Source organism: Salvia hispanica, chromosome 2 (assembly GCF_023119035.1).
Source record: "Salvia hispanica cultivar TCC Black 2014 chromosome 2, UniMelb_Shisp_WGS_1.0, whole genome shotgun sequence".
Classification (NCBI taxonomy): Eukaryota; Viridiplantae; Streptophyta; class Magnoliopsida; order Lamiales; family Lamiaceae; genus Salvia; species Salvia hispanica.
In genome coordinates, this window is record NC_062966.1 from 39,425,478 (window position 1) to 39,452,708 (window position 27,231).

The 27,231-nt window shown below is 40.2% G+C and overlaps 4 protein-coding genes across 4 annotated transcripts; all 4 read left to right on the forward strand.

Annotated features, from left to right (window-relative positions):
* The first annotated feature begins 2,255 nt into the window (after positions 1 to 2,255).
* Positions 2,256 to 5,589, forward strand: LOC125204933 (D-3-phosphoglycerate dehydrogenase 1, chloroplastic-like). Its single transcript, XM_048103706.1, is given in 6 exon segments — positions 2,256 to 2,935; positions 2,937 to 3,057; positions 3,822 to 4,198; positions 4,319 to 4,429; positions 4,523 to 4,618; positions 4,697 to 5,589. Coding segments are annotated over 6 exon segments (1,893 nt in total). The 5' UTR covers positions 2,256 to 2,419; the 3' UTR covers positions 5,369 to 5,589.
* Positions 5,590 to 5,748: 159 nt separating this feature from the next.
* On the forward strand, positions 5,749 to 8,809 carry LOC125204934 (RNA-binding protein, mRNA-processing factor 2a). The gene is made up of 9 exons (XM_048103707.1): positions 5,749 to 6,067; positions 6,206 to 6,385; positions 6,467 to 6,542; positions 7,115 to 7,241; positions 7,378 to 7,492; positions 7,840 to 7,931; positions 8,035 to 8,104; positions 8,219 to 8,301; positions 8,417 to 8,809. Exons 1-9 carry the CDS (start codon positions 5,897 to 5,899, stop codon positions 8,511 to 8,513), a joined length of 1,011 nt encoding a protein of 336 aa, XP_047959664.1. The 5' UTR covers positions 5,749 to 5,896; the 3' UTR covers positions 8,514 to 8,809.
* A 1,134-nt stretch (positions 8,810 to 9,943) lies between these two features.
* On the forward strand, positions 9,944 to 13,624 carry LOC125203969 (receptor-like protein kinase). Its single transcript, XM_048102501.1, has 2 exons — positions 9,944 to 13,034; positions 13,135 to 13,624. The coding sequence occupies exons 1-2, from the start codon at positions 10,067 to 10,069 to the stop codon at positions 13,482 to 13,484; spliced, it is 3,318 nt and encodes a 1,105-aa protein (XP_047958458.1). The 5' UTR covers positions 9,944 to 10,066; the 3' UTR covers positions 13,485 to 13,624.
* A 1,240-nt stretch (positions 13,625 to 14,864) lies between these two features.
* Positions 14,865 to 24,238, forward strand: LOC125207020 (glutamate receptor 2.9-like). Its single transcript, XM_048106229.1, has 10 exons — positions 14,865 to 14,990; positions 15,624 to 17,000; positions 17,071 to 17,376; positions 17,625 to 18,022; positions 18,062 to 18,513; positions 19,825 to 20,024; positions 21,460 to 22,721; positions 22,872 to 22,946; positions 23,091 to 23,513; positions 23,837 to 24,238. The coding sequence occupies exons 1-10, from the start codon at positions 14,891 to 14,893 to the stop codon at positions 24,236 to 24,238; spliced, it is 4,995 nt and encodes a 1,664-aa protein (XP_047962186.1). The 5' UTR covers positions 14,865 to 14,890.
* The last annotated feature ends 2,993 nt before the right edge of the window (positions 24,239 to 27,231 follow it).

The window sequence follows — 27,231 nt, forward strand, 5'->3', positions numbered from 1 at the left end:
CAAGCTTATTGGATTTGAAAAAGAAGTATAAATTGATTTGATCACTTGGCAATTTTCACTAGCCATGTTTTTGAGAGCTTGTCCTAGTACTCACTCCACGCCCCAATTTAAGAATCCTATTTTGTCATTTTACGTCTCGTCCTAATTTCAGTAGTCACATTTAAAATATACTATATTTAGACATAAAATTTAATCTTCATTGTTGATGAAATTTACGCTCAAATGTCATTACTTTCGTAATAAAAATAAAACAAACAAAATCCTAAACATACAAAAAGTCAAAAGGGTCTCACCTTCCACTACCTTACTTCAACTATTACACACTCCAACAACCACCGTCTCACTTAAATTATTACTTCCCCGTCCACCATTAGCTACCTCATTTCTTGGCGGCATGTGTTTTAAATTATTACTTCCTCCGTCCGCCATTAAGGGTCCAAGTATATTAGTTTTAAATGAAATGTGAGTGAAATGAGTTTGTAGAATGTGGAGCCTATTACCATTTATAGTCTAAATAAATTGAGACTTATATTCATGGACGGACTGAAATGGAAAAATGGACTCCTATTCTCGACGAGAGAGTACATACTCATCAATTTCTTAAAATCATGTTTCAACTAAATTGCACTCCCGATTGATGTAGACAAGAATCGAGCATCTCAATAAGCGGCTAGCCCACCTGCTTGCGATTTTTCGCTAGCCGGTCGGCTAGTCGAACTATTATGCGGCGGCGGCGGCAATCGGCAGCGCTCGGCGTGGCTCGCGATCGCTCGCCGATGCGCTAGCCGATCGGCTACCATTGTGGCCCCCCGATCGCCAAGACCGGCGAGCGGCGATTTTATTTTTATTTTATTTTTTTAAATCCTATATAAACGCGATTTTCATTTCATTTTCATTTGCACCACTTGTTTTAACGAGTTTTCTCTCGTCTAACTTTCTGTCAAGAGCATCGAGCGATGAGTAACGCTGGCGGTAGGTAGCGGTAGTGGTAGTGGTGGGGATCGTGAGGAGTACGAACGGAGGATGAACGAGGCTATGGACGCCTACATGAACCGCGGACGGAGCGTATATGCGTGATGGTGGAACACACCACCTGCAGCGTGCGATACTCGCCCTCCACCAATGCTTGTCCACCACCGAAGAAAGGATTTGTCGATCACTTAGCTTCATGGAGCCGGTCAGACACGACTACTTGGCAGAGCCGCTCCATGCTTCCCGCCAACATGTTCCTCGCGCGCTTAGGATGCGCAGGAGTTGTTTATGCACATCGCTGGGCATTGGAGCCGGCCGCTATTCCGTGTTTTCGCTTCCGGCACGATGCGCCCGCAGACCGGCCACACCCCCATCCAAAAGTGCAATGACGGCACCTGGGGTAGCTTGGCCTACTTGAGGCGCGTACATGGGACGAGTACCCACACGGTGAGCTCGTCGCCGAAATGTCTCGAAGGAGTTCCGTGACTGCAGCCACCTTTGTGGCGCATCAAGCCCTACCGCCTGATTGTCAGATTCGATGCATGCACGGGAGTAAGCATGGGGTTCCCTGATGTGTTAGGCAAGATATTGTATGACCATGGAAGAACGTCCTCACGCCTGAAGGGGCCTACACAACCGGCTACAAGTCAAAGAACCCCACGAGGATCCTCGAGGCCGTAGCCGATTACGCGGCTGTGGATCTTGCATGCGATTTTGGGGGTAGCCGTGTCGAACAACGACCTCAACGTCCCGAATTCGTCTCCCCTCTTCAACGAGAAGTGCCAGGGCGTCGGTCCAGCCTTGTCTTCATTTGTGGCCAACGGCAAGAACCATCATGATATGGGCTACTACTTGGCGGATGGGATATACCCTCGGTGGCCGGTCTTTGTGAAGACGATCGACAAACAACTCGATGAAAAGAAGGCCTACTTTGCGCAACGACAGGAGTCGGCGCGCAAAGACGTGGAGCGCGCATTTGGTGTGCTCCAGTCTCGATGGGCGGCAATTAATGGTCCAACGCGTTTGTGGGATGTCGGCTGCGTTGGCCAAATAATGTACGCCTGCATTATCCTTCACAACATGATCGTCGAAGACGAAGGCGTACAACTCGACTAGTTGAGGGCCACTGACGATGAAGCCGGTCCAACCTAACTAAATTGTACCTAACTAAATTGCACACTTCTAAATTGGGAGAGAGATAGTAAATCATAATTATACCTTATTCAAAAATATAGTGCATTAAATATCTATAAATAACACCCCTACATGTACTTAGAAGTTAGATCACAAGCATAGATCTAAAAAATTCACCACCAAAAACTTTTTGCTATATATAATCACATTTTTTCCAATTCTCCGCAAAAGTCTCTCTTCTCCAACAACTTTTGACGCACCGAATCTCACACTCTACACACACTCCCCTAGAGAGAGAAACACACACGCAAAAATGGCTGCCACATCCATTTCCCCGGCGACAAACAAGCTGACGGACCAATCGCCGCCTCTCCCGCTCCACACCGCAGCCGCGCGCTCCTCCTCCACGCGCCTCTCCTTCGCCAATTCACCAATCTCCCTCCAGAAGCTCGCGATCTCCGCCTCCTCGGCGAATCCGAGCTCGCGCGCCTCCGCCGTCGGCGCTCTGAAGACCGCGCGCGAATCCGAGCAGGCGTCGAAGCCGCGGAATTCAGATCCGGCGCAGAAATCGCCGAAGCCGACGGTCCTGGTCTCCGAGAAGCTCGGGGAGGCCGGCCTCGACCTGCTGAGGAGCTACGGGGACGTGGAGTGCCTCTACAGCCTGTCGCCGGAGGATCTCTGCGCGAGGATCGGGGAGTTCGACGCGCTGATCGTGCGGAGCGGCACGAAGGTGACGCGCCAGGTGTTCGAGGCGGCGAGGGGGAAGCTGAAGGTCGTCGGACGCGCCGGCGTCGGGATCGATAATGTGGATCTGCAGGCGGCGACGGAGCTTCGGTTGTCTGGTGGTGAATGCGCCGACGGCGAACACGATCGCGGCGGCGGAGCACGGGATCGCTCTGCTGGCTGGCATGGCGAGGAATGTTGCTCAGGCTGACGCTTCCATGAAGGCTGGTATGATCGATTTCACCTTTTAATTTGGCGGTGGATCCATAATTTTTGTGCTGAATTTCATGTTTGTCCTCTTCCTTTCCTGACAAAATTAGGTGTGTTGAATTGTTTTTTTTACACGCAGTGAAAACCTAATTGGAAAATAATTTAATGAATTGATGATTGATGCAGATCTGAATGATAAGTTAAATAATTAAAGCATACCAAAATTCAGAATTATTTTACTCATATGCACGTTGAAAATTAAAATAACTTCCACGAATCAGATTCTGCACAAGATCGGTTATCACAACAGGATCTGCTTTTAATACTTTTTTATTGCCACCTAACAAAGCTGATTAACATCTCTGGACATTTGAATTAATTGCAGATTAATAAATTGATCATTTTTATTCCATAGTAAATGAGGAGAATATTTATGTGAAATTTACAGTCAGTGTATATTTCATATGACAAAACTACAATACTTATAGATATAGGGCTCATTAGCTATGGATGAAATACTAATACGGAGTATGATTTATGTGGAAGCTACAGAGTCAGTGCAGTAATGTAGATTTGGAGGAGAACAGTTTAAGAACTTCTCCCCTTTCATATGCAAAACTTCATTATACGTAGATATAGTGCTTGTTTGCTATGGTTGACAACGTATATTAGGCCGGCATGGAAAATGAACTTAGAAAAACGAGTTACTTTAAAATCACAGTTAACTTTGTCCGTGCTGTGCTTCAAGATCTCACTTTTGTGTACTGTGATTCTGTTTACAGGGGAATGGCAACGTACAAAGTATGTTGGTGTCTCGCTGGTTGGCAAGACATTGGCTATCATGGGATTTGGAAAAGTTGGCTCTGAAGTAGCAAGACGTGCAAAGGGCCTCGGGATGCATGTTATTGCTCATGACCCATACGCCCCAGCTGATAGAGCACGCGCCCTTGGTGTGGAGTTGGTGTCATTTGATCAAGCTATCTCCACTGCAGACTTCGTCTCTCTACACATGCCTCTTACTCCTACTACTAACAAGATATTCAACGATGCAACATTTGCAAAGATGAAGAAGGGAGTGCGGATCATAAACGTTGCCCGTGGTGGCGTCATCGATGAAGATGCTTTAGTGAGAGCCCTTGATGAAGGAATAGTTGCACAGGTTGAATGCTTTTTTCACTCTGTTTAAAATGTTATTTATGCCTTTTCCCTCTGCAGTCATATTTTGGTTTCTTATCTCAATGGCGGCGCTAAGTGGTTCTTCCCATCCTTGTTTCTGCAGGCCGCCCTCGATGTCTTCACGAAGGAGCCCCCATCGAAAGATAGCAAGCTAGTGCAACACAAGAATGTTACAGTTACACCACATCTTGGTGCTAGCACAAAGGAAGCACAGGTATGAATGTTGCCAAACTATATTAGCATATTGTGCTGTTGATCCGGTGAATGTATTTTGTTGCTTAACATTTGTCCTTTCCTCGCGTATCAGGAAGGAGTTGCAGTCGAAATAGCAGAGGCCGTTGTTGGTGCACTGAGAGGCGAGCTTTCTGCAACTGCAGTAAATGCTCCAATGGTTCCCCCAGAGGTAAAAGTCCATCATCTACTTTGCATTCCTAGCATATTCACATCAATGAAGGCTAAAACTCGATTTTTTCACCATTAGGTCTTGTCTGAGCTGGCTCCGTACGTTACTCTGGCTGAGAAGCTCGGTAGACTAGCTGTCCAGTTAGCAGCTGGAGGAAGCGGAATCCAATCCGTGAAGGTGGTTTATGGCTCATCCCGCGACTCTGACAACTTGGACACGAGACTTCTCCGCGCAATGATAGTAAAGGGTATCATCGAGCCTATCTCAGACGCCCACATCAACCTCGTCAACGCAGACTTCATAGCCAAGCAGAAAGGTCTAAGAATCAGCGAGGAAAAGCTAGCAGTCGACTCCTCTCCCGATAGCCCTATTGACTCGATCCAGGTCCAGATAAGCAACGTGGGGTCAAAATTCGAGAGTGCATTGCTGGAGAACGGGAACATAAGCATCGAGGGGAGAGTGAAGGACGGCGTGCCTCACCTCACACGCGTGGGAGCGTTCAGCGTGGATGTCAGCCTCGACGGGAACCTGATCCTCTGCCGCCAAGTCGACCAGCCTGGCATGATCGGGAGAGTTGGGAACATCCTCGGAGAGAGCAACGTGAACGTGAGCTTCATGAGCGTGAGCCGGACCGTGAAGAGGGTGAAGGCCATCATGGCCATCGGGGTAGACGAGGCGCCCGACAAGGAGACGCTCAAGAAGATCGGCGAGGTGCCCGCTATCGAAGAGTTTGTCTTTCTTGATCTCTGACATCTACATCTAGACAGCCTCTATATCTCTACAGTTGTGTTTCATTGCTGCTGCTGCTGTTGTGATTTTTCTTTGTGAAACTGTTGTTGTGATTTTAGATTAGCATGGTATGGTTGAAAATCATCCTTGTTGGTTGTTGTATTAGAAAAAGGGAATTATTGGGAACACTTTCTAATGCTCCCATTTATAAAATTTGTATCAGTATGAGGTTAGAATGAGTATCTTTTGTGTGTAACATTTTTTTTTTGTCGTTGAGTCATGCTTTGACTTTTCTTCGGGATCTAAGCTTTGCACTTGATTCAGACCTCGTTGGCACGTGTCCGAAACTTTGATTCGTATCTAATTACATAATCAAGTTTTACCGTCACAAAAAGTTTCCAGTCGAGAACCCTTCTTCCCCAATTCAATCATTTTGCCCTAAATATTCAACCTTGCTAATATTTGCAACTCCAAATCTTCAAATTTGTGTGAATCTCAGCAAGAATCCGTGAGCAATCTACGAATTCCTCACTCAATCGATCTGCCGAAATGGCGGGCACCGGAATCCACCCCTACCACCAGCAATGGCCGCCAGTTCCCGCCCCTCCTCCGTCCGCCGCCGCGCCGCCGCCGCCTCCTCCCCACCCCCACCCGCACCCGCACCCGCACCAGCCGGCGCTTCCTATGGACAACTCCGCCTCCCGCCCTTCTAACGACGAGGTAATTTTGCCCAATTTTATCTTTCCACAGATTTATTCATTTTTCTTTCAATTAGTAATTAGCAGTTAGCAATCGCCATGATTGAAGTAGTGATGCGGGAGAATCTTCCTCTCTCTCTTAATTTTGAGCTTCTCTCAGGTGCGTACGATATTTATTTCGGGTTTGCCGGAGGATGTGAAGGAGAGGGAGCTGCAGAATCTGCTGCGGTGGCTGCCGGGGTATGAGGCGTCGCAGGTGAACTTCAAGGGCGAGCATCCGATGGGCTTCGCGCTGTTCGCCACCGGGCAGCACGCTATTGCTGCCAAGGATGCACTTCAGGTGATTGCGATGCTTTTAAAAAAGTCTCAGCTCGTGTGTTTTCTTGATTTGGGAGTTAATTTGAATGATTTGGGGATTTAGGATATGGTGTTTGATGCGGAGTCGAAGTCTCTCTTGCACACTGAGATGGCAAAGAAGAATCTATTTGTGAAGAGGGGTGAGCTTTTTTTATTGCATATACTCATCAAAAGCTCAGAGTTGTTGTCTTGACTTTCTTGAAAATGATACACATGCACTAATTTTGTGATGGTCTCCGCAAAAATTAAGTTGTGCTGTTTGTTTAAATGTGTGTGTTTTGGTATCATCCAACTGGATACAAATGTAAGATCACCTCATTTGAGCGCAACTAGCGTGGTTTGTTGAACACCATGAGGGAAATGTTAATGGTACAAAACACTATTTACGTTGTTGGTGAGATGATTCCTGTTATGAATATAATCCTTGGGGTGCGCTTGAAATCTTCTACTATTTCATAGGGCTTGTATATCATGGTGTTTCTGGTATCCGGTGTATATGGTTGGCTTGGCTGGAAGATTTACATGTAACGAACTCTTTTCGGACTAGGAGTCAGCAGTGGTGGAGATGAAGATAATATCAGTAGCTTAGAATCCTTTTGCTTAAACAAATGCAATACTGATTTTGGAAGTTTGTTTTGAGTGGGGTTAATGTATGCAGACTAGTTGTGTGTTATCCTCTTCTAATCAATCTATTCTTTCTGCTGGTATACAGGGATAGTTGCTGATTCCAGTGCTTATGACCAGAGTAAACGCATGCGAATAGGTGGCGATTATACACACACTGCTTATTCAACATCTCCTTTTCATCCTCCCCCACCAGCTGTTTGGGGACCACATGGGTATGTTTGGCATCCTTGCAGAGAGGCTTATGTTTAATTGTACAGCTAAGCGTTATCATAGAAACCCATTGCAAACTGTTTATCGAAAGGACTTATACTTTAGTAACTTCTAAAATCAGATCACAATTGGTCTCAGGTATATGTCCCCAGCTCCACCACATTACGATCCATATGCAGGTTATGCTGTTCCTCCCGTGCCAATGCCTGCTCCAGCTCCTGTACCTGCACCTAGCAGTTATGTACCTGTCCAGGTGAAAAAATTATTCCATTCCTTCATTCATGCGCTTCTATTTCTTTGTATGAAATTCTTGTTACTTTTATGTAGTATAGGGAAAGGTTTCTTTTCGAGTTGAGATATATAACTATTCATTTTAACATTCTCACTTTGCCGCATGACTGTCGTGCCTTTGACATGTTTTTATGCGTTCCTTGTAAACTATCTTGTCAGGAAGGAATTTAGATAATGAATCTCTAAGCAATCCAATGTTTACTACTGTCGATGATATTCTATTTGATGATGCTGATTATTCACTGTGATACCTACTATTTCTTTCCCAAATACATGGTTTCATTGACGGTCTACATTACTTTCTTGCAGAATAACAAAGATAACCCTCCTTGTAACACCCTTTTCATTGGCAATCTGGGTGAGAATATCAATGAAGATGAGCTCCGGGGCCTCTTTAGCGTGTACGTCATGAATATGTTTCCGTTTTGGATGATTACACATATGATTGATCTTTCTATATGGTTACTCAGATTTATCTCATTACTGTTTTTCTTTTCCTTGCAGCCAACCTGGTTATAAGCAGATGAAAGTATTGCGACAGGAAAGGCATACTGTGTGCTTCATCGAATTTGAAGTAAGACTTTTCCTTCTTTATTTGTTTTGATAGCTCTTGTACTCATTTGTTTGTTAAATCAACCTCTATTTTCTGCTTTTACGGCATTTATAGTATTGCGCTGCCATTATACAGGATGTAAACAGTGCGACCAACGTGCACCACACCTTGCAGGGTGCTGTTATACCCAGTTCCGGTGCTGTTGGAATGCGTATTCAATATCCTTTTTTTTTCGTGTTTTTTCATAACTTGCTTGCATATAATATAGGGAATGTACTCTATCTACATTCATCTATTATATATATTTGTGTTTTTCCCTTGACCTTGAGATACATATTCGAAAAATCCGTTCGGGAGAAGGAAGGACTCAGTCTACCAAACTCCTCCCCAAAATGTGAATGGAGTTCCTCCTGCAATCAACTACCAGTAGCTTGAAGGGGATGTATCTCATTCCTTAAGCCCCGACAACTGCAAGCACTGTTTGATAGGATGCATCATGCAGCTGTTGCACGCATCCCATTCATCATCTCATCAACATCAGCATCCCTTCACTTATATACATATCTATATATATATATGTGAATGCACTCTGTGGAAAACATTTTGTCGATCCATTTAGAATCTAGATACATGTGTTTTATGTTGCTCTATTTAATTAGAACTCTCAAATTTGTACTTTTTATACTCTACATACATATGCAAGTATAAATGCAACTAATTTAGTAAGTGTGGAGTTTTTAGGTTACAAATTTACAATCACAAAAACATAACGAGTTATTCTTTCATACAAAATTAGTCTATTGTGGCTTTCATTGTCCAATTCTTCAATAAAACAAAACAAACGCAACCTCTTCCTTGACATTTTTGTTACTCTTTTTCTTAGAAAATTTTAAGTAAATAGCTTTACACTAATTTACATCTTTTAAATACTCATGTGAACCCCCAAAATTTCACCATAAAAAATACTCCTAAACGACATTAATGAAAATGGTCCAAAAATGGTCCACATTTTGTAATTCTATTTTTTACAAAGAGAAAGTTTATGTCACGCTAGTTTTTTTTCCAAAATTGATTTTTTGATGTAGTATCTATAAATCATACCCAAAAAGTAAGTCTTCTTAAATTTGTTATGAATCTCACTAAAAGTGGTTAATGTAAATGTGAATGGAATAAAAAAGGACTAAATTTTGTGAATGTTAAAAACAACAAAGAGAATTTTTTGAAACGAGGGATTATACAAATTAAAACTAATTTAATTTTTTTCCTACACAAATTTTACTCCCTCTGTCCGCGAATAGGAGTTCTGTTATTCCATTTTGGTCCGTCCGCGAATAGAAGTCCCGTTTCATATATACCCTAAATGGTAAAAAAGTCACATATCCCACCAACTCATTTCACTCACGGATCATTTAAAATTAATTTATATAAGTGGAATCCCTATTCTACTAACTTTCTTCCATACACTTTTCTTAACATTTATTCAAACCCGTCGCAATAGAATGAGATTCCTATTCGCGGACGGAGGGAGTATAATTTATAAAAATAATGAGTCAAATTCGGTCCAATCAGAGTCAAGAAGCGAGTCGGCTTATTCAGTTGAAGTTCCATAGAATGTCTGTAAATTGTTTTATAGGTAAGTGTTAACTGAAAAAGATGTGAGAAGTGAGAACGCGTTGAAAAAACACAGGTATCATTAATTTAATCACAGCTGCAATAACTGTCACACTCTGTTTCCTTTCGCGGTAGTATTTATCTTTGATTCTTTTCAAACTCCTGTGTCAGCGTTCACACTCAACATGAAATCCATTTCGATTTCAGCTAAGTTTATGTCTCATTTCCTTTTTTTGCTCAGCATTGAGCACCCCTTTCGCCAGATTTCAAGTTTTTCATGTGGGATTTTCATTTCTAGTTCAAGATCGAATTTTTAGCGAATTGCGAGCTCCCTTTTTTCAATTCTTGAGAGTTGGTAGCTGCTGTTTCAAAATGGGAAGTTTCTGGAGCTGTTTTTTCCTGATTTTCTTGGCGTCTGCTGCGACATTCGGAGTGAATGCTGTGAATCTAGAAGGTACAACTCTGCTATCACTTGTTAGGCATTGGAAAGTTGTACCTTTACCCATCAAGTCCAGCTGGAATGCTTCAGATTCCACTCCCTGTTCTTGGCTTGGTGTGATTTGCAATCCTAGCAACGTTGTTGTTGAGGTGAACATATCTAGTTTGTCGATTTCAGGCGAATTAGGGCCGGAAATCGGCTATTTGAGCCATTTGGAGTCGATTGATTTGAGCTTTAACAGTTTTTCTGGTAAAATTCCTTCATTGCTAGGCAATTGCAGCTATCTTGAGTCTTTAGACCTGTCTAACAACTTCTTTAATGGAGAAATTCCGGAAAATCTGGGAAATTTGAGGAGATTAAGGGATTTGAGCTTGTGGACGAACAATCTCGGTGGTGAGATTCCTGAATCTTTGTTTAGGATTCCTTCACTGAGATTGATTTACCTGAATAACAACAAGCTTACTGGTTCAATTCCTAGGGATTTAGGGAATCTAAGCTTAACTGAGACGTTGTCTTTGAACAATAATATGTTGTCTGGGACTATCCCTTCGTCGATAGGGAACTGCAGCGAGTTGCGAGAGCTCTACTTGAACGATAACTTGCTTGAAGGCGTGTTGCCAGATAGCTTGAACAGTTTAACTCATTTGCAATTTTTGTTTGTGGAGAATAACAATCTTGTGGGGGAGATTCCTAGTTTTGGCTCTTGTAAGGAGTTGGAGAATCTTGTTTTGTCGAGCAACCGGTTTAGTGGAGGGCTTCCGACAGGGTTAGGGAACTGCAGTAGCTTAACTAGTCTTGCTGCCGTTGGCTGTGGTTTGAGTGGTCCTATCCCTTCTTCTCTAGGTAGATTGACTAATCTTAGTCTACTTTATTTGTCTGAAAATCGACTGTCTGGTTCGATCCCGCCTGAGTTGGGGAATTGTGAGGCATTAACTGATTTGCAGCTGTATGGAAACAAGCTCAGTGGTGCTATTCCGAGCGAATTAGGTATGCTTGATCAGCTGCAGATAATCATGCTTTTTACGAACAATTTGAGTGGAGAGATTCCAAGCAGCATTTGGAGGATTCAGAGCCTTCAACAGCTTATAGTTTATGAGAATGATCTCGTTGGTGAGATACCGAACGAGATCACAAAACTGAAGGAGCTGAGTTATCTTTCCTTGTTCGACAATCAGTTCTCAGGTGTTCTCCCTCAAGGTTTAGGCATCAATGGCAGCCTAACTCAAGTGGATCTCTCGAGAAACAAGTTCATCGGCCCTATACCGCCAAATCTTTGCTTCGGGAAGAAGCTGAGAAGGCTCATCTTGGGCCAGAATCACTTCAATGGAAGCATTTCTTCTGATGTTGGGAGGTGTACCTCGCTCACGAGGCTGATTCTCAAGGAGAATAGTCTCGAGGGAAGAATCCCGGACTTTTTGAAGCATTCAGGTCTTGAATATATGGATATTAGTAACAACAGGATTAGTGGGTCGATTACCTCGAGTTTAGGTGATCTTGCTAATGTTAGTTTTATTGATTTGTCTCACAATAAGCTCGTTGGCGGTATACCTCTCGAGTTGGGTGGTCTTGTGAATCTTGAATATTTAAGTCTCTCTCACAATCGTCTCGATGGCATCATGCCGTCACAGTTGTCGGGCTGTCACAAGCTGTCGGAGCTTCATCTGAGAAACAATCTGTTAAATGGGACAATTCCTTCCAGCTTGAGAAGCTTGAGTGAGTTATCCGTATTGGATCTTAGTGAAAACCGTTTTGGAGGGGGCGTTGCGACCACCTTATTTAAGCTAGGGAAGCTTTCGTCTTTGCAGCTCGGTGGAAACCTATTAGGTGGGGCTATTCCTCCTTCCATAGGGCTGGAAGTTGAAGCACAGAGCCTGAGATCGTTGAATCTCAGCAGGAACGGGTTGATAGGTCGTCTCCCCGTGGAATTCGGGAAGCTTAAAATGCTGGAGCAATTGGATATCAGCTGCAATAATCTCTCTGGCAGCCTGGAAATTGTTGGTAAACTCCGTTCTTTAACAGAGATCAATGTCTCGTATAACTCGTTTGCTGGTCCGATTCAGCCTGCAGTGATGAAATTCCTGATTTCTTCGCCCTCGTCCTTCGTTGGCAATCAAGATTTGTGCATTGAGTGTGTAGGGAGCTGCGAGGGAAGTAACAGTAGCAGTAACGCCTTCAAAATGTGTCGTTCACAATCAAGGAAAAGAGGCCTCGGTCGTGTTGGCCTTGCAATGGTCGTCTCTGGATCGTCCCTTTTCGCTGTTATCCTCGTTCTTGGAGTTTCTTACGCGTTTTTAAGGAACAAGGGCCATGAGGGGAACATTTTAGGCGATGCAGAGGAAGGTGCCTCGTCTCTGCTCAGACAAGTTATGGCAGCTACTGAGAATCTACACGAGAAATACATTGTCGGGAGGGGAGCGCACGGGACAGTGTACAGGGTGGCGTTGAGTCCAACGAAGGCGTATGCTTTGAAGAAGCTATCTTTTGCTGGATCAAAGGGAGGGAACGCGAGCATGGTGCGTGAAATTGAGACCATTGGCAGTGTGAGACACCGCAACCTAGTGAAGCTCGAAGACTTCTGGCTGAGGAAGGATTACGGCCTGATTTTGTACCCTTACATGGAGAACGGCAGCCTGCACGACGTTCTGCACGAGTCTCACCCTCGTCTTCCCCTAAAGTGGGAGGTTCGTTACAGGATAGCTCTCGGAGCTGCTCAAGGCCTAATGTACCTTCACTTCGACTGCGATCCTCCCATCATACACCGCGACATCAAGCCAATGAACATCTTGCTCGACTCGGATATGGAGCCTCACATCTCTGACTTTGGGATCGCCAAGCTCTTGGACGAGTCGGTTTCCTCGACACAAGTTGCAGTCCAGGGCACCATTGGCTACATTGCTCCAGGTTGGTATGATGATATAAAATTATAAATGCATTCTTGCATTCTTGATCTTGTTTTTTTGGCTGAGATTGTAAAATACATGTGTGTTTTTTTCGTTGGCAGAGCGAGCGTTCTCGACGAGGAGTAGTAGGGAGTCGGATGTGTACGCATATGGCGTGGTGCTGCTGGAGCTAGTGACGAGGAGGAGGGTGCTGGACGAGTCGTTTGGAGAGGGAGTGGACGTTGTGAGGTGGGCGAGGGGCGTGTGGGACGAGGGGGAAGGGCTCGGGGAGATCGTGGATCGGGATGTGGTGGACGAGCTGTTGGATTCGAGCCTAAGGGAGCAAGTGGAGGGTGTGGTGGTGTTGGCTTTGAGGTGCACTGATGAGGATGCTGGGAAAAGGCCTTCAATGAGGGAGGTTGTGAAGCAATTGGTGGTGGTGGAGAGTAGGAGTAGAAGCAAGCATAGATAGATGAATAAATTGTTATTAGAATATTTTTATTTGTTTAAGAATACTTTGAATTGTGTTTATATTTATGCCTTTGTAACTGTAAAAGAGCTAATTGGAAGTTGTTTAAATTGTGTAATCCCTTACTCGTTCAGTCTGCAAAATATTGTCCAAGTTTGACTCGACACTAATTTTAAGAAGAGGGAACATCTTTTTTGGTCCACGAACTTTGTCAAAGAATATGAGAGTAATAAGTTAGTGAAAACTGGAAAGTGGGCCCATTTAACAAAAATGAAAGAAATAAAATGGACAATATTTCACGTACAGATCGAAATGATAAAACTGTACAATATTTCACGACGGAGAGAGTACTTGGTTACATATAGAAAAGAATCTTGATTTGTTACCAAATGATTATATACTGTATTTGTATTCTTCCAGCTATATGTTGGCAAATAATTTTGATTAATCTAATTTGTTAAGTGAGGTTTGGAGTTTATTTTTTATGACTTCTTTAATTCTCTCTCTTTGACTGAAAAAAGGAAATTTTGTATATAATTTTTAGTGTAACTATCCGATGAAGTGTTTTTTCGAGGCATCTCGTGATTATTGATAGCATTTTTGATTAAGCGTAAATTAAAAAAATATGAATAGTAATAAAAATGATATGATTGTAACATGCCCCTGTCCTACGATTTAAAAAAATTCCCATATATAAAAATGTATTGATAGCATTATTGTATTTAAAGAAAATAAAATTGTGACAGAAATTACCTATGCACAATATAACCAATAATGAACTTTTTTAGGTACTTGTGTAAATTATGAAATGGCAACTACTAATTGATAGTGAAGTCTATTAAATTACAAACATCAAGAAATTTACATATTACAAAGAATTATGCATACTTGACTTCCCTAGTCATGAAATTTGATTCATTCAAACATAAGAAAATAACAATAATTCAACAAACTTTCATTGTCCAACTATACAATATACATTGACATCCTATCTAGTCATAAATTTGATTCCTTCAAATTAAATTTGCATAGCGTCTATCTTCATAGTCTTGAATTTGGATTCTTTTGAAGATTTGAAAATGATCTTGGATATACTCAAATTTGTATACAAAAGTGTAAAATATCCTAGAAATTTACAAGTTGATAGAGTTGCTATTTATATCTTTCAATACTTGAAATTCACATACCAAATGTCACACCAATCCTCTTCCAAAGAGTATATACTACTTCATATACTAAAATTCCTAGCAATGCATTCTTCTATTATGCAAAATTTGAAACTATGGTTTTTGCATTTTCTTATCTTCCAAAGTTTTTATTTTACCCAGTCGAGTGCAGTAAAAGTTGATGTCGGGGTCATTCTTGATCTCGACACTACTCTCGGAAAAATACTAAAATCTTGCATTACTATGGCCATTGAAGATTTCTACTCCAACAGAAGCTACAACACAATGATAGAGCCTCATTTTAGGGATTCAAAAACTGATGTTGTTGCTGCAACATCTGCAGGTAAGTCCAAATAATCACTTTCATTTTTTTTTATAGAAATTGTAATATGTTAAATAGTTTATTTTGACCGAAGTTATCATAAGTCAATAAACCATATATACGTTGGATTTTTTATACTAATTTCTTTCAAATGATGTGGATTGCAATATTTTAATTACTCCTAGAAAGTTGGTTGCAATATTTTGATTACTTAAGTACAAATTTAATTGCTTTAGTTTATTGCATGTATATATGCTTATTCCATATTAGTGGATATACCATGTTAGACCCTTAGGTTGCCATGAGAAAATATTTTGATATCTGTTTTTTATATTCTTGTGTGTTTGTTTGTTTTAGTACATAACAAGAGAAAATAGCAAAAAATTTCAAAAATAAGAAAACTAGTGTATTAATTGATTCAACTTCAAATTAAGCTTTCTTTCCTAGTTTTTTAAGAGAAATTTCGGAATATGAGTTTCATTTCGTTGACCTTTCGAAATTTGGGATTGAATTCGCTGACCTTTAAGAATATATGGGATCGAGCGCACAGATTTTTCAGAATAATTTTTAATTTTTTTTTTCTCTTTTCTTGTCTTCTTATTCTTATTATTTCCATCACATATATATATTAATGGACAAAATTTGTTGTTGCAGCAATAGATCTGCTGAAGAACACTCAAGTAATGGCGATTTTCGGGCCACAAACCTCCATTCAAGCCGACTTCGTCATCGACATTTCCAACAAAGTGAAAGTCCCAATAATCTCACCAGCAACAAGCCCATCTCTCTCCCCTCAAGAATCGCCATACTTCATCAGATCATCATGGTCCGCTTCTTCCCAAGCCAAAGCAGTTGCTGCAATCGTCAAGAATTTCGGTTGGAGAGAGGTCGTGTTAGTCCACGAAGACACTGTTCATAAGATCGGATTATTACCATTCTTCACTCAGTATTTGTCGGAAGGCGGCAGCTTTGTCTCAAACATGACTGCAATCTCTCCTTCTGCTGACAAGGATGACATTCTTGAAAAATTGAAAGAGCTGAGGGAGATGCAGACGCGGGTTTTCGTCGTCCACATGTCGCAGTCCCTCGCGTCGCGTTTCTTCAAATTGGCGTGGGGAGCTGGGATGATGGAGGAGGGGTATGTTTGGATTGTGTCCGGTTTGATCACCGGGTTGTTGGATTGGGAGAGTATCGAGGCGATGCAGGGCGTGGTTGGGGTGAGGGCGTATTTTCCGAGGTCTAGTGAGGTTAGGGGGTTCGAGACGAGATGGAGGAAGAGGTTTTACGAGGAGAATCCAGAGTTTGAAATACCGGAGCTGAGTGTTTTTGGTTTGTGGGCTTATGACAGCATGGTTGCTTTAGCGGAAGCAGTAGAAGGTGTCGATGTGACATATCCACTTTTTGAAAGAGGGGTATTATTGGGAAATGGGACAGATTTGGAAGAAATTGGGATTTCCAATAATGGGCCTAAGCTAGCTCCTTTGATGAGGAACTACATGTCAAAAGGGCTGAGTGGCGATTTCATGACTGAAAATGGGGAGCTGCAGCCGTCTGTGTTTGAGATTGTGAATGTTTTAGGCAATGGACCATACACGGTCGGATTCTGGAGGGAGGGTCGTGGGATCTCGAAGAGACTGGGAGGAGACGATGGTGGTGGTGATCCTGGGAGGAGGCTTGGAGCCGTGGTGTGGCCGGGGCAAACGAGCGAGGTGCCTCGGGGATGGGATGTGAATGGGTTGGGAAAGAAGTTGAAAGTGGGGGTTCCTTTGAAGGGTAGAACTCGTGGGCTTATTAGTGCTGAAGTAGATGAAAAGACAAAAAAGGTTAAACCAAGTGGCTTTTGCATTGATGTTTTCGAAGAAGTCATGAGATCGATGCCCTACGTTGAATACGAGTATGTTGCCTTCGACGACAGAAATAGCACCGGATTTGACTACGATGGCCTTATCGAACAAGTATTCCTCAAGGTAAATTTAGGAGTTTATAGACCAAATGAGCTCTTTCATATAAGATGCTACCTTTTTGGGATGAGTTTTCCTATCTGTTCCGTGAATAATTGCAATTTATGTTTTCTAACCAAAATTATTGTTGCAATGGACAGAATTTGATGTAGTGGTAGCAGGCATAACCATGTCAGCAAACAGATCAAAATATGTTGATTTCACCATTCCTTACATAGAATCCGGAGCTTCAGCGGTTGTCCCAATCGTGGACGACAAGAATGCTTGGATTTTCATGAAACCTCTCACGACGGGCCTCTGGTTGACCATTGGGGCATATTTCATCTTCACTGGCTTTGTCGTTTGGGCTCTCGAGCATCGTTTAAACGACGAGTTCCGAGGTCCTCCCCTACAACAAGTCGGGATGATTTTCTGGTTCTCTTTCTCGACGCTCGTTTTTGCACATAGTAAGTCCTCCTTTTCACTGCCTTCGTTGTCTAACTAAATGTTTATATTTTTCAGTAACAGTTGAAGTATTTTTTTCATATTTATACTAACTACTTTCCAATATATTATGTTATCCCAATAAAAGTGGGACCCAATTTTTAATTGTAATAGCCCAATTATTTTTATAGTGATTATAATTATTATTTTTAATTGGACGGAGGGAGTATATGATCTAATTAACTATAATTGAAACAATTTCTTATGTCAGAGGAGAAAGTGAAGAGCAATTTGTCGAGATTCGTGGTGATTGTGTGGCTGTTCGCGGTGCTCGTTCTGACATCGAGCTACACTGCGAGCCTGACATCGATGCTGACGGTGCAGCAGCTCGATCCGGCCGACATCCACGATCTAACTAGGAAAGGGGAATACATTGGCTATAAAGAAGGGCCTTTCATTAGATCAGTTTTGGAAGGTATTAAATCAGACAAGTCCAAGTTCAAAAACTACACCTCGTTCGAAGATTACAATGAAGGCCTCACATTGGGTTGGAAAGGAGGAGTTGGTGCAATTGTTGATAATCTGCCTTCTAATAGGCTATTTCTCAAGAAATATTGCCATAATTACACCATGATCGGCCCAACCTATCGGAAATCGGGGATTGGATTTGTAAGTCGCGTTTTTTTTTCGGTACTAACGATTTTGCAGGCATTTCAAAAGGGTTCGCCACTAGCCCCGGATGTCTCAAGAGCAATCTTGGAAATGAAAGAGAATGGGAAAATGGATGAAATTTCCGACAAGTGGTTCGGACAAGTGAACTGCGGCTGCCGGAATGGAACTACCGTCGCCGGAAAACGCCTCGATCTCGTTCATTTCAAGGGCCTCTTTCTGATTTCCGGGCTTTCTTCACTATCAGCCCTGATCATATCTTTGCTCATCTTCATCTACAAGAATCGGAGTGTTCTAACAGCTCGTGGCCCGATCAAGCGGAAGCTGTCTGATCTTGCCGGAGCTTTTGATCGAGAGAGAGAGGATAAATCGTCGAAGGAATCAAGAACTAGCTTTGAAGAAAGGGTTGTTGAAGAAGGAAGGATTTCTCAAGATGTTGAATTGTCAACAATAGAATTAGTGGTAGTTAATAATACAATTTACTTGGATCAGTTCATATATAAATATGGCAGGCTCAAAGGGATCAAATTAGTTCCATTCTTTTTTATTCATAAGTAGGACACATAAAATTATTGACCGTTAAATTTATATTACAATACGACTAGAATAGTCCAAACTAATTCGATATATAGATATGGAGAGATGATCAAAGTATAATTAATATTAAGTGCATAACTAGAGAACAAATCTCAGCCAATTAGATCAAAACGATATATTTACTTCGTCAAGGATTTAGTTCACTGTAATGGTGTTTTGGTTCACATCTTCGTGTAGTGAACTAAATTGCTTTTATAGTGAACTAAATTTGTGTTTTTTAGTATGCATTGAAGTAATGATTTCCCTAGATCAGTAGTTGATATAGATATATTCTTATTAAATGAATGGTTGTTAATAACAAATAAACTGAGTTCGATAAGATATATATAAACAAATATAATAATAGAATTTACAAAATGATTTTTTGTTCTAATAGGCTATATTTTGGGATGAATTTTCATATTGGACTGCAATAGTGGATTTGGTTAGAAGGCCCAGTTTGAAGCCCAGCCCAAGTGGAGCTAGACAGGCCTATCTATATGACAATATCAAAAATATATGGAATATGACAACTTGCAATATTCTAGCCACTTAAACTAAAGTTTATAAAAAATCAACCCTCTGAGCTTTGAATTTATTAGTACAGTAAATTTCTTAGTTGATTATTCAACTTTTAAAAGTGGTGCTAATTAAGATTTATTCCTTCTTTCGGTCTTTCCCAAAAAAATTAACAAATCTTCTCCTCCACAGTCCACACATAATAGATAGCCTTGGTTTTCTTATAATTATTAAATTCTTAACAATAATGATTTAATTAAGTTGTGTTTTATGGTCGAACAAACCAACTCGTTGAGTGATATAACTCGAGATTTGATTGACCCTTTCGTCAATAACCGATAAGAAAATGTTTAGTAATTGTATGGATTTGTGCAAATGTTTACTACTACTTAAAAATATTGCTAAGAATTAGTCAAATCACATCAGGTCGTTAGAATCTTCAGTCGCCACGATGAAAAGTCCTTATTTTTGAAGTATCTTTTCCTACACTCTATCTTAGGATTAGTTATGCGCGTAAATTAGGAAATTTTTTGCCAAACACATTGTATATATAATTATAATCACTTCTGCAGTTAATTTTCAATTTATTCTTTTATAATTAACTTTCTTCATTTATATTTGATCTCTCTCCATATTAACGCTTTTGCAATGAAGAATCCACACTTTCTTTGGTTTCTTATGCTTTTGTTCATGTCCTTTTACGTTAGCCAATCGACCGGCTTCAATTCATCCGCTGCTAAAGCTGATGTAGGAGTGATTCTTGATCTTGACACTCCTCTTGGAAAGGTATGTAGGACTTGCATCTCGATGGCAGTCGAAGATTTCTACGCCAACCGCAATCACACCACCATGATTGTGCCTCATTTCCGGGATTCAAAGGGCGATGTTATCCCTACAGCTTATGAAGGTACATGATTGATAAAATAATCCAACTTATTCAGATATTTGGTTTGCATCTTTAAAATCTGTCTGGTATGCATTTGACGAATTTGTTTAGAAAATAACTCCTCTCGTCCCCCATTAAGAGTCATACTTTTCCATTTCGGTCCGTCCCCAATTAAGAGTCACACTTCATTTTTACCATAAATGGTAGTAGGTCCCACATTCCACTAACTCACTTCACTCACATTTTATTATAAACCAATATAAAAAAGTGAAGTCCCACATCCTACTAACTTTTTCAACCAACTTTTCTTTACATTTCTTAAAAACCCGTGCCCGGTCAAATCATGTGACCGCTAATGGACAGTGGCGTACGCACATAGTAATAATCAACTGTACCCCAAAAATTTCAGGTTTAATATAGTATTAGTGCTTTCAATGATATATGGCATCACTAGCCTAGTGGTAGAGAAGTGCTCTATCTCAGCCTGGACCTAGGTTCGAACCTCAATGCTGCATTTTAATCTATTTTGTTGATTTCAATAATTCATTGACATTTAATTATTAAATTAGTGTACTATAATGTGGAAATGTTTCTATAATGAATTTGTTACAAAATACTCTCTCTTGACTTGTCCTTCTCAATTTATTTTTGTTTTCATTCATACACTGAACTTCATTTGTCTTTTCAATTTGATTTTGTTTTCTTTGATTAATATTGATATTGTTGTAGAATTTAAAAGAAATGAAATTTCGTTAGTTTTGTTTTTATTCATATTTGGTTTCATTACTTTGTTTCAAAGAGATATTAATATAGTATGATTTTTTCATACGCGTAGATCTTATATTTATATGTTAAAATCTTAATATATAATCTATCGTCTATAATGAATGAATTCACTTTGAATTAATATTTTAGAATCTTGCATTCATATATAAAGTTGGCTAATCATAATAAAAGACGAAGATTTACTGAAAAAAGTGCAGATAAAGATTATAATTTACTAGAAAACATAATAAAGGGAACAAAAAAGAATTATTTGAATATCGAAGCTCTAAGTCGTCATAATTATTTTCGCACCCCATATTGAAATTCGTGAATACGCTACTGCTAATGGGTGACGGAGGGAGTAACCAAACTTTCTTCAAATCAACCATCTTTAAAATCTGTCTGGTATGCATTTGACGAAAGTTTAGAAAATAATCAGATTATAAACCTATCATGCAAAACTAAAATTTAACGACTAGGGGTGGATCGGTACGGTATACCGTACCTAAAGTGTCATACCGCATACCGTACCGTAGCCAAGTAACGTTATGAACCACGTAAATTTTGTGTCTCTTTACGTTTCTGTTCTTGTCTCGATTACACAGTTGCTCTATTTTGTCACAACATACTCATTATTTAGTCATCCATCAAACCAAACTCCTATAAATTTTGGTTTGTAATTTTCTTGCAGCTATAGATCTATTGAAGAACACTCAAGTGATGGCGATCTTCGGGCCACAAAACTCGAATCAAGCCGACTTCGTGATAAATATGGGCGACAGAGCAAATATTCCAATCATTTCACCAGCAATGAGTCCATCTCTTTCGCCTCAAGATTCACCCTTCTTCATAAGAACAGCATGGCCTTCCTTTTCTCATTCCAAAGCAATCGCAGCAATCGTAAAAAAATATAATTGGTTGAAGGTCGTTTTCGTCTACGAGGATTCGGGTTTTGGGAGGGGTTTAGTCCCGTTCTTGGACAAACATATGCTCGAGAGCAATGCTTATGTCTCTTACCAAACTGCTATTTGCCCTACATCCACTGATGATCTAATCGCTCGCGAGTTAGACAAGTTGAAGAAGATGCAGACGAGGGTGTTCGTCGTGGATATGCTTCCGGTTCTCGCGTCCCGGTTCTTCAAGTTGGCGAAATCAGACGGGATGATGGAGGAAGGATATGCTTGGATCCTTTCCGATCCGCTGGCCAGTCTCTTGGATTTGATGGATTCGAAGACTATTGAGGCGATGCAAGGCGTACTAGGCGTGAGGGCCCGCGTCCCAGAATCCGAAGAAGTTACAAACTTCACGAAGAGATATAACAAGAGGTTTCGCGATGATAATCCGAAAATGGAGGTAGTAGTAAAGCCAAATATTTTCGGCCTCTGGGCTTATGACAGCGCGACGGCTATCGCGGATTCAATCGAACGAGTTGGCTTGACATCTCCGCGATTCAACAGAGGAAATTCCACTGATTTGGAGACGATAGGAACATCAAGCACAGGACCTTTACTCATTGGTTTGATGAAAAACCACTCGTCGAAAGGGTTGAGTAGCGATTTCAACGTAAGCAACGGACAACTGCAGCCGTCTGCGTTTGAGATAGTGAATGTACACGGGGAAGGTGAAATCATTGTCGGGTTCTGGTCTGAAAAATGCGGGATTTGGAAGCCGGGAGATAAGGAAGATGGTTGCTCAAGGAACACGGAAAACCTTGATCTCGTTGTGTGGCCGGGGAAGACGAGTGATGCGCCAAAAGGGTGGGAGTTTCCGACAAATGGGACGAAGTTGAGGGTTGGAATTCCGGCAAAAGGAGGGTTCGTTGAATTCATTGGTGTTGCGAAAGATGTTTTCCAGGAGGTATGGAATAAGACGCCCTATGCCACGTCTATCAAATATGTCGACGAATGCAATGGTGGTGATTATGATGATTGTGTCAAGAAGTTGGATGCTAAGGTAATTGAAAAAAGTTACTTTGTTTTGATGTAATGTTACATATATGTTTATTTGAAGTTGATTTCTATGGCTATTAGGATTTGATTTATTTTTCTTGGAAATAAAGTTTTTGATATGAATTCTATGAACTCACTTCACTCAAAACAACAGAAAATTGATGTAGTGGTGGGAGATGTGACTATCACCAAGGAAAGATTTCATTCTCCACCATTGTTTTTGCACACAGTAAGTCTCCATCAAATTAGGGTTTAGGATTTGAAATTGTTACCTTCAATTCCACACGACACATAACGTTGCATACACAATATATTGGATTTAGAACTGAATTAGAATATTGTAACATCAAATTCATTTTAAAAAATGTGCAAGTGTCAATTAGTTCCCCTCATTATGACAGGGGAGAGAGTGAGCAGCAACTTGACAAAATTCGTTTTGATTGTCTGGATGCTCGTGGTGCTGGTTTTGTCGTCGAGTTACACTGCGAACTTGACGTCCATGCTAACAATGGAGCAACTGAATCCAGATATCAAAGCTAAAGATTGTGTTGGTTACCAGAATGGCTCCTTTGTTGGTGATTTCTTGATGAAGGAAATGAAGTTTGACAAGTCCAAGCTTATGATCTACAGCTCGTGGGAACAATTCGATGAAGCCCTCTCCAAAGGTTGCTGCAATGGAGGAGTTGATGCAATCTATGATGAAATGCCTTACATTAATCTCTTTCTTTCCAGATCGAAAAACTCCCACAAGTATAAAATGTTTGGTCCGATCCATCCGAGTTCTGGCTTTGGATTTGTAAGTTCATTTGTCTCATCATTTCCTTCTTTTCTTGCTATCAAAATGTCCAGATTTGCCAAATTTAACTTTCCCTTATGGTCGTCCGGAAACCTAAAATAATAGTCTAACTAGTACTATTCTGTATCCGCCACTGATTTTATTAGGAGATTTCAAACGACTTAGTTTAAACTAGTACTGTAATATTAAAATTTTATCGCTTATTATAGTAAATAAACTCTTTTTTCCATCCCCTTTAGGCTATAAACTATTTTTCACCCATTGAATTGTCACCGATGATTATGTTCTAGATAAGCCACTGATCTCAATGGAAAACTTTGCAGGCATTTACAAAGGGTTCGCCACTAGTTTCGGATGTTTCAAGAGGGATCATTAAGCTGATAGCAGACAAGGAATATTTGAGAATCTCGGAGAAATGGGTTGGGCAAGCTGGTAATGGAACTCGGACCTCTCACAATAGCCTCGATGTAGCTAGCTTTGGGGGGCTCTTCCTCATTGCAGGGCTGTCATCGATACTAGCTTTGCTTATATTCTCCTTCAATTTCTTGCGTGAGAATCGGGTTTTGTTGGCATCTACTGATTCGACCATGGAAAAGCTTCGTGGACTTGCTAGAGCGTTTGTGATGGGAAAAGACAAGCCGTTGTCGCCAAATACATCGACATCAAGACAAGTTTGGAGGTGGTGGAGGAGGAGGATCAAGTGCAGCTATGGGCATTCCATGTGATGAAGGGTTCTCAATAGTAGAAATCAGTAATGTAAAACCTGCCTTGACACAACAAGAGGCTACTTCATGAGTATGGTGTTGTGGTTTCACAAGTATGTATAGGTTATTATTTGAGTTAATCGTAGAGGTCTATTGTTTTATTAAAAGTGATTCAAGTATTAGTATTGTAAATGGAAAATAGGTTATCATGTAATATTAGTATAATTGTATTGATTAAAAAATGTATTGTTAGTTAATAATATAGTGGGTCATGTGGTAGAAATGATAAATAAACCGGTATGGAGAAGTTATATAAAATTTTATACTCCCTTCATTTCCAAAGACTGAATATTTAATTTGACACGAGTTTTAATGCATAATTAAAAAAAATAAAAGAGAGTCAGAGAGAAAAAATTGTTAAAAGTATTGTTGGTGGTCATCTCATTAAAAAGAAAGGACTTTCAAAAATAAGAAATAAAGTTGATATTTTTCAAGTGCAAGGCCTACTAGGTGTGAAGGTTGGATATGGGAATCAATAATAAGTGCTGCGGCACTTTTATATTTGGAGAGAATATGGATATTGATATATTTCACTAAATAGTGAATATGTTATTTTATTGAATGATTCTTTTTGAATGAATAAATGGTGGAGATTACAATGGTATTTATAGATACATACATGACTATTCACTAAGGGACATGACTCCTTACTAAACTCTTTACTAAGGGACATAACTATTCACTAAGGTACATGACTCTTAATCAATGTACATAACTCTTCATCAAAGTACATGACTCTTCGTTGAGGTTCATGACTGCAAATTACATTTTCAACACCCCCTCGTAATTTGCAATCTTGAGCATATCACGAGACTTCTCAAATTTCTCTACTGGAACTGCTTTAGTAAGGAAATCCGCAAGCTGCTCTTTTGTTCCAACATATTCCAAACTGATTTCTTCTTTGTTCACCATATCTCGGATGAAATGATGACGCAACTCAATATACTTTGATCTTGAATGGAACACTTTCTGTAATTTATCACTTGTTGTCATAGGAGAGAAAACTGGATTGCAGTTCTCCATATAAAATTTCTTCAAGAGATCTTCAACGTATTTTCTTGTGATATGAGTATTTCTCCTAAATATTTCTTCACTTGGATTCCAAGAAAATACTTCATGATTCCCAAATCTGTCATTTCAAATTCCTCCATCATTCTTTTCTTGAAATCTTCTATCATATGTATGTTAGTACCAATATAGATAAGATCATCTATAAGGCCATATAGAGCTTTCTTCAATTTGTACACCTTGGCTTCTTCTCCTTCAACACAAAAATCTTGAGGTTGTTCATCAAACACCTCTTCTTCTAGCTCTTCCGGCTATTGAGAGTACCCCTTCACCATAAGTCTTTCTTTATGCTTTTGAATGCTTCCATCTTCTTGATATTTTGTTTTATAGAACCATTTCATTCCATTGACATCTTTATGTATTGGTTTATTGACCAACTCCCAAGTGTTGTTCTTGTCTATCATGGCAATTTCTTCCTCCATTGCTTTTCTCCAAATCTTTTTGCTATTTGCAACTTCAAAATTTTCAGGCTCTCTAGAATAAGGAGCAAATTCAGATACTTCATATATTTCTCGTAATGAACGAGTCTTTCTTATTGGAGATTAGGATTTGGACTTTGAGGTGGAGGAACGCCATAATCTTCTTCATCGTCTACATTTGATGATTCATAATCATCTAGGGATAGATGCTCGACTGATTCGTCTTCCCAGTTCCATGATGTTGTTTCATCAAGGATCATATTTTTTCTCATGTGACTGCTGCAATTGTCGTCCATGTACAATGTTTCTTGTGATTGATGTTCAGGATCGTCGACTGCAACATTAGTTTGATATTGTCCGCTTTGGGTCAAGCCCGCACGGATTTGTTTTTGGGTCACTCCCAAAAGGCCTCAAACTAATTGGGGTTGGACAAGAATTATATACACCTTCCTTAAAGTGAGACAATATTTGGGTGACTGAGAGAGTAATTAACAGCTAAATACATTTCCCAATATTAATGGAATAGCTCAAGCTAATTCGATACATAAATATGTTCTTGTTAAATAGGTTTGGCCCATTGGGCTTATGGGCCCCAAATCTCAAAAAAAAAAAAAAAAACAAGTCAACTGAGTAGAATGATTGTTTGTTGCAAACTCAATATCTCCCGCATCAGTTGTATAAGCAAATACTAATATTATAGGATTTATAAACTAAATGTTTTTTTTTTACTAATAGACTACATTTTTGGATGAATTTTCACATTGGATTGCGATAGTGGATTTGGTTAGAATAGGCCCATTTTGAAGCCCAGCCCAAGTGGTGCTAGACAGGCTCACTGGCCTATCAATAGATGGAAAATGGAATCAGAGATGTTGATTTACACTATATAATGACTTTAAAATATCAACGATTTGGAAAATTAACAAGACAACTTGCAATATTCTAGCCACTTAAACTTATAAGTTTATCCAAATCAGCCCTCTATTTTGAACCTATGACTAAATTTCTTAGTTGATTATTCAACTTTTATTGCTGAACGGCTGCTAACTCTTTGATATAAGGCCAATTTAAGTTAGGTACAAACTAATGAACAGTGGCATTCTCCAAAAATATATGATAAAACATTTGTCAATCAAGACTAACATTGACCTTTTATCAGTAACCGATTCGAGCATACACAATAGATGTTCGATTCAGTGTCGCCAAGAATTGGTCAAATATAGAATTAGTCGTTAGAATCTTCAGTCGTCACGGTTGACAAGTCCTTATTTTTGAGTTATTCTTTCCTACACTCTTCTCTTAGGATTAATATTACGCGTAGATAAGGAATTTTGTTGCTAAACACTTTCTATATATAATTAGAATCTCTACTGCAAATAATTTTCAAGATATTTTTTTTTAGAATTAGCTTTCTTCAGATATATTTGATCTCTCTCCATACTAATGCTTTTGCAATGAAGAATCCAC

Coding starts and splice junctions, on each gene's coding strand:
- LOC125207020 (XM_048106229.1), top strand. CDS start 14,891: ATGGCCATTGAAGATTTCTACTCCAACAGAAGCTACAACACAATGATA. Junction 18,023..18,061: donor GGAAATCGGGGATTGGATTT/GTAAGTCGCGTT, acceptor ACGATTTTGCAG/GCATTTCAAAAGGGTTCGCC. Junction 20,025..21,459: donor TATCCCTACAGCTTATGAAG/GTACATGATTGA, acceptor ATTTTCTTGCAG/CTATAGATCTATTGAAGAAC.
- LOC125204934 (XM_048103707.1), top strand. CDS start 5,897: ATGGCGGGCACCGGAATCCACCCCTACCACCAGCAATGGCCGCCAGTT. Junction 6,386..6,466: donor CTGCCAAGGATGCACTTCAG/GTGATTGCGATG, acceptor TTGGGGATTTAG/GATATGGTGTTTGATGCGGA. Junction 6,543..7,114: donor GAATCTATTTGTGAAGAGGG/GTGAGCTTTTTT, acceptor GCTGGTATACAG/GGATAGTTGCTGATTCCAGT.
- LOC125203969 (XM_048102501.1), top strand. CDS start 10,067: ATGGGAAGTTTCTGGAGCTGTTTTTTCCTGATTTTCTTGGCGTCTGCT. Junction 13,035..13,134: donor CATTGGCTACATTGCTCCAG/GTTGGTATGATG, acceptor TTTCGTTGGCAG/AGCGAGCGTTCTCGACGAGG.